The sequence below is a fragment of the Limulus polyphemus genome, unplaced genomic scaffold (genome assembly GCF_000517525.1).
Source record: "Limulus polyphemus unplaced genomic scaffold, Limulus_polyphemus-2.1.2 Scaffold1280, whole genome shotgun sequence".
NCBI classification, from domain to species: Eukaryota; Metazoa; Arthropoda; class Merostomata; order Xiphosura; family Limulidae; genus Limulus; species Limulus polyphemus.
The window spans coordinates 152,192-159,075 of record NW_013666890.1 but is presented as its reverse complement, the minus strand read 5'-3'; the positions used below and the strand labels follow the sequence as shown (position 1 = coordinate 159,075).

Genomic DNA, 6,884 nt, shown 5'->3' with positions numbered 1-6,884 from the left:
ATCCGGGTTTCGATACCCGTGGTGGGTAGAGCACAGACAGCCCATTGTGAAGTTTTGAACTTAGCAACAACTAAACTAAAACTAAAAATTGTTAAATAATTACAATATAGTAGCAAAACTAGAAAAACGATGCTAAAAACTAGTTTTTGGTTAGTCTTAGAAAATAAATAATAATCCCATCTGCGAGCCTGGTAGTAGCTCTACTGGGTAAGTCAAAAGTACTGATTCTCTCTCTCTATTGTTATATACCGGGTAAGTCAAAAGTACTGATTCTCTCTCTCTATTGTTATATACCGGGTAAGTCAAAAGTACTGATTCTCGTTCTCTATTGTTATATACTGGGTAAGTCAAAAGTACTGATTCTCCCTATTGTTATATACCGGGTAAGTCAGAAGACCCGATTTCCCTATTGTTATATACCGGGTAAGTCAGAAGACCCGATTTCCCTATTGTTATATACCGGGTAAGTCAGAAGACCCGATTTCCCTATTGTTATATACCGGGTAAGTCAGAAGACCCGATTTCCCTATTGTTATATACCGGGTAAGTCAAAAGACCCGATTTCGCTATTGTCATATACCGGTAGAGAAAAAAAACCTTGATTTTTCCCTATTGTTATAAAGTCAAAAGTACTGATTCTCCCTATTATTATATACCGGGTAAGTCAAAAGCCCTGATTTCCCTATTGTTATGTTCCAGTAGAGACAAAAGCCCTGATTTTCCCTATTGTTATTTACCGGTTGAGGTCCTGCTTTTCCATACTGTTATATACCGGTATAGCCAAAAGCCCCGATTTTCTTAACATCTGAAGGACGGACGGCATAAATCAACACCATCTCTTTAACTTCCATCATTCATTAAAATTTTACACAAATGTAGGCCGAAGACAGAAGGTGGATTACCGGTGTATGGGCCATTCTTCTACATATACCTGTTTTACCAGGATACATTTTACCACCTTGTGATTTGTAACCTAGTTATGTTTGCCCCCTTCTTCATGCGCGAAGAGCTTTTGCTACAAAATTACTGAGCATTCATAAAGTGTCTATTTAGTTAACACTTAACCCACGTATCAAACTGTATTAGAAGTAGCATCAATAAAGTGATTTGTAGTTTTTATAAAATATACATAACTCAAACCTAAAAAAAACAAAAAACATTTCCAACTTTCGATAAAGAGTCTGATATCACTATTGTTAATATCAAAACAAAATAAACAATCAGTTTATATCTATATTTCGGAGGATTCATACCCTCATATATCACCATTACAGATTAATCTGTTGAAGGAGCACCCACCCCAGTGGCACAGCAGAATGTCTGCGGACTTACAGTGCTAGAAACCGAGTTTCGATACCCGTGGTGGGCAGAGCACAGATAGCCCATTGTGTAGTTTTGTGCTTAATAACTAACAAACAAACTGTTTATGGATTACGATGTATTACGTTTATCTGTCTATTCCTTCCTACACGTGTGTGTGTGTGTGTAGAGAGATATAAACAGAATATAAACGTTTTCTTCTGACCACACCAGGATATTATTACTGATTGTTCCTTTTATAACTTTAAATACAGAAGCATACATGGCTTGGAAACTGGGTTAGCTAATGCATTGTAATTACCTCATGAACGTTTTTCTTCATTTACATAACGAAATATTTACACATATCTTAAACGTCTCTAGCACATTGGTGCTCAAGTGGGAATCCGAGCGTGTCCTAGTGGTTAGCCCATATTGTTAAGGTAATAAAATAGTCTTCCTTGAAAGTACAGTGAATACGTCTTTAAAAAGCCCATATTGTTAAGGTAATAAAATAGTCATCCTTGAAAGTACAGTGAATACGTCTTTAAAAAGCCCATATTGTTAAGGTAATAAAATAGTCTTCCTTAAAAAGCCCATATTGTTAAGGTAATAAAATAGTCTTCCTTGAAAGCACAGTGAATATAATACGTCTTTAAAAAGCCCATATTGTTAAGGTAAGAGTCTTTCTTGGAAACACCGAATCTATATATCATTATGGAAAACCCACAGTGAGAATGTTGAGATCGATAGCACGTGCCGAACTCAGCCGAGCTTCGGACATCACGTTCAAACACGACGTTATAGCGGCGCGAGTGTGCCACGTCGTAGTTTAGACAAAGTGAACTGTAGAAAATATTGTATCCTTGAACTTGGAATTGAGAAAGCTCGATATCATTCCTTACATCTGGCGCAGCGGAGATGGAAGGTACGTAGAAACGAAGCCTGTTTTTATACAAGTCTCATTCTGCACTTTTTTACGAAATAAATTAATGTTGAAGTGGTCATTTATTAAATCGATATCAGCTTAGGTTCATGGCCTTTTCTTTTAAACAATTGTGTTTCTGATAGTTTTCTTTTTTCCAGTAAAAGAAACATGAATAAAAAAAAAGATGTGGTCTTTGTACCACGTGAATATTGCTGTATCGACCATTGTTCTAGCATTGATAATTTATACGCCCAATTTAAACCGTTTTGTTCAGGTTGTTGTAGAGTTGTTATCTGTTAAAATGACTCTAGGTCAGTTGTCAATCTTATCTATATTATAACCTAAAGTTTCTATTCATTCACCGGTAACCTATATATCAGTCTTCACGCCCGTCTGCCTGTCTATTTTATTTTAATCAGAGAATGGGTTTGTCCTAGTGATTAGAAGTATCTTTAAAACGTTAAAACAAAACCTGGTTAATAGAAATACAAGATTGCCATAAATAAAAACATCCTATTATCATAGTTAAGACGTACTTCATAGTCCTTTCGCTGTTGGAGACATATTACACTCGGAGGATCGGAAGAGGCCACTGCTGAACTTTACAATATACATGAAACCTTTACTATAGTTTTATCCTCTAACCTTAGAATTAATTACAGATGGGGTCCATACCCCATCACCTTTTAAAGTGCATCTTTTAAAACTACCTGGACGCTAAATAGCTTGTTGCTCCTAACAACGTACGAGTCACACACAAAATAATATCACCAGTTACTCTCACTCTCAACTTCCTATGTCATTTAAATGTTTTCACACAGTGTTTAGTCACTTCTTCATATATTGTTGTAACAGTATGACGCTATGTATGGACCACGGGCGTAGCCTACCAGCACTCCAGAGGGAGGAGCGGGGGCTTTTTTCCAAGATAATATGGACCTTTCTTTCTACACAAAGAATCTTAAGTGATTTACATGAAAGTCGAGTGTTTATTATAAAAAAAAATTATCAGACGTTAGTGGACCTTTAAAGTTTTCTAGAATATTGGGGTTGTCTTCGAGTTCCCCTCTGGACCCCACCAGAAGGGAAAAAGTTGGTAATTTGAAGACTAACGGATAGATACGTATAGTGAATATATATCCTTTTTTAGTTACGCAGGTAGGGAGGTTCTTATTTCACGTCGTGGTTCCAAACATCCTAATACCAAAATGATGGCAATATACTCCCATATCTTGTATTCTCAAAGTTTAGCGGATCAGCGGACGAAATATTGCATTATAATCACTATAAGTAGTTTAGTTGGAACATTATATTTAATTAGCTATGCTCATTACTAGGTTCTGATCTATCTAGCTGGTTTGCTTTCATCAGAAGTTAAATTTAATAGCTTTTCATTTTTGTGTGATACAGTTTATTACATTTTTTTTGATTTAGAGGTTTTGGACAATTCGACAACGAACCCTGTTAGGCCCTAGAATATGTTTTTTGTTACCCTTTATATGTCAGCTTTAATACATAAGTATTCTACTGCTTTGTTAAATCCAGTCTTAACTCTCGAGTAGCCAAAAACGTTTTGCTTCTTGACTTTAAGTATATACATGTTGATCCATTTTCTTGACTTTTTTTTTCACAGAAGAAATACTTTTCTGTGACTCACTCAATACATTTTTTGTATATCATGTCATGAGTTCGTGATCTTTCCAAACTCTGCAGCGAATGTGACAGAAACATAATATCAGGTCGTTAGGTTTCAGTTTCCTTTACTGGTAGACGCAGAGCATGACGTATTAAAATGATTTATATTTGATGATATCAGCAATTATCCCATAAGTCTGTGCGGATGACATGCTGATGTTACTCTACCACTGAAATCTCTAATTGAACGTAACCTTATATTAGCATTATATATGCATTACTTACATAGAAACAGAACACACATACACATATATAAATATAAGTGTTTACTCCGAGTGGCCAATGCCTGTAGAACTATATGCATTAGTGCTCGTTTAGTAATTGGTTCATCCTAAGCTTACGTCATTGAAATATTTAGTTGTTTTTGTTGTTTTTTTCAAACACCAGGTCATGACTCTAAGTCAGAGATTTCCAAACTTTTTTCTCCGATGACACTCTAACCCACTTCCTTTTATTTACACGATACTCCTTCTGCCACTTACAATATTTTTGTAGTTTTTTTTTGTTTTTTTTATACTGTTACTAATTATTCACCGTTTGTATTATGAATGTACTTGTGAATAAAACACAAAGTTAATCTGTTTTTGAGGTATTTAATTTGCTGTGGTCCAAAGCACACAGATTACTGACGAAATTTTCTACATTAAAGATTTGACGTTTGTGTTAAAATCTTCTTGCTGGTTTATTACAATGAAATTAATAAATTTGGCGTTTGTGTTAACCTGAAAATCTTAAAAGTTTATACAGTGAACATACTAGATTTGACGTTTGTGTTAACCCTGAAAATATTCTTGCAGGTTTATACAGTGACAGTAATATGCTTGAGGTTTGTGTTAACCCTGAAAATCTTCTTGCAGGTTTATACAGTGACAGTAATATACTTGACGTTTGTGTTAACCCTGAAAATCTTCTTGCAGGTTTATACAGTGCCAGTAATATACTTGACGTTTGTGTTAACCCTGAAAATATTCTTAGCTGGTTTATACAGTGACAGTAATATACTTGACGTTTGTGTTAACCCTGAAAATATTCTTGCAGGTTTATACAGTGACAGTAATATACTTGACGTTTGTGTTAACCCTGAAAATATTATTGCAGGTTTATACAGTGACAGTAATATACTTGACGTTTGTGTTAACCCTGAAAATATTCTTGCTGGTTTATACAGTGACAGTAATATACTTGACGTTTGTGTTAACCCTGAAAATATTATTGCTGGTTCAAAATCATTCGTAATGATATTTCTACTGACTCTGATGAAAATGTCATAAAAAATTGACTTTTTATTGTAGATTAGACTAATGAATTAGTATATTTATTGACTCCTCGAGCAAATCTCACAAACAGCAAATTCATTAAATTGTTGACTTGAAAAATCTCATTATCGAATGAAACAATGTAGTGGTATTTCTGTTGACTGTCACGGCAAATTACTTATCATAGATTATGACAATTGTTGACTCGAAAATCTTATTATCATGTGAAATAATGGAGTATTTTTGTTGACTCTCAGAACAATGTCTCTACAGGAGAACAGAGTCAATATACGTTTTCTATGCCAGAATGTTTCTAATAAAAGCAAAATTTAATTCATCCTTGCGAGTCCATTATGTCGCGCGTTTTGGCTTACACTTTTGCGTTTGAGCAGAAAATATTAGAAAATGCATTTACAAACGCTATGCTGCGTACAACAAACATCCCTTAATTTAGTGACTTGTATACACATCGTTAACAACTGCATATTTTGTTAGTATATTGAATAAATTTAGTTTCTAGTTGACAATTTATTTTCGTTCTATTAAAAACAACGAATGCTTGCTTGTTATTAATCACAAAGCTACACAATGGCCTATGTATTCTCTACTCACCGCGGGTATCGATACTAGAATTTTAGCGTTATAAGCCCGCAGGCTTAGCGCTGAGCCACCTGGGGGGCGAATAATGAAAGAACTTCTAAAATGTTAACACCTTCACTGCAGCAGCGCCCCTAGTGGTACAGCGATATGTCTGCAGACTTACAACGCTAGAAACCGGATTTCGGTACCAGTGGTAGGCAGAGCACAGGTAGCCCATTGTATAGCTTTGTGCTTAACTTCAAACAAACCAAACTGTAGCAGCAGTGTTTATTCCCTGTGCGTGACTTTTTTTTCTGGTCATTTTTGTTATAATGTTGTGGAATTTGTTACATACTTTCAAAGCAACTCAAACAGGTTGTTTGTAATTTTCAAGCAGATTCTTTATGATTTCACGGTAGGATCCTTTGTTTTGTGACGTCATTTTCATTAATCATTTAGTAGCTTTCAAAAATCAGTTGCACAATATTTTTAGGCCTACTGCCTTCAGTTACATAGTTTGTTCATGTTGATATCAGTGTATGCAGCACACACTTTAAAAGCATCCAGTATTCAAAAATTGTGATGAAACTTGAGTCTTCTCTGACGTTTAGTGATTTGATTTTTTTCTGGCCTGATAGGGAGGGACTCCCCCTGTACAAGTGAAAGAAAGCATAGCTGATCGTTTTTTCATTCATATATCTGAGCTAAACAGCAGTATACGGCTGCCCAAGTTTTTCGTTTTGTTTGTTTGTTGAATTTCACGCAAAGCTACTCGAGGGATATCTGTGCCAGCCGTCCCTAAGTTAGAAGTGATAGACTAGAAGGAAGGCAGCTAGTCAACACCACCCACCGCCAACTCTTTGGCTACTCTTTACCAACGAAGTGTGGGATTGACCGTAACATTATAACACCCCCAGTGCTTAAAGGTAACGCATTTTCGATAACGGGATTTGAACACGCGACCCACAGATTGCGAGTCAAGGCGCTAACCACCAGGCCATGCCACGTCAGCTACAAAAGTAAAGCAGTGAATATCATAAAAATACATGTGTTCATCCCACGACTTCTGTGAAAGCACATTATCATGTTGAAGACATGAACTTTGTCGGGTGAGCTACACTATATAT

At 35.7% G+C, this 6,884-nt stretch overlaps 1 protein-coding gene across 1 annotated transcript in view; it reads left to right on the top strand.

The window, feature by feature from the left end:
- Nucleotides 1-2,220: 2,220 nt before the first annotated feature.
- Nucleotides 2,221-6,884, top strand: part of LOC106462912 — a gene marked incomplete at its 3' end in the record, with an annotated part of 131,415 nt that continues 126,751 nt past the window's right edge. Inside the window, exons 1-3 of the mRNA XM_022390317.1 lie at nucleotides 2,221-2,227; nucleotides 4,720-4,854; nucleotides 4,961-5,154. Coding sequence (XP_022246025.1) covers nucleotides 2,221-2,227; nucleotides 4,720-4,854; nucleotides 4,961-5,154 — 336 coding nt within the window. The remainder of the gene's footprint in view (nucleotides 2,228-4,719; nucleotides 4,855-4,960; nucleotides 5,155-6,884) is intronic.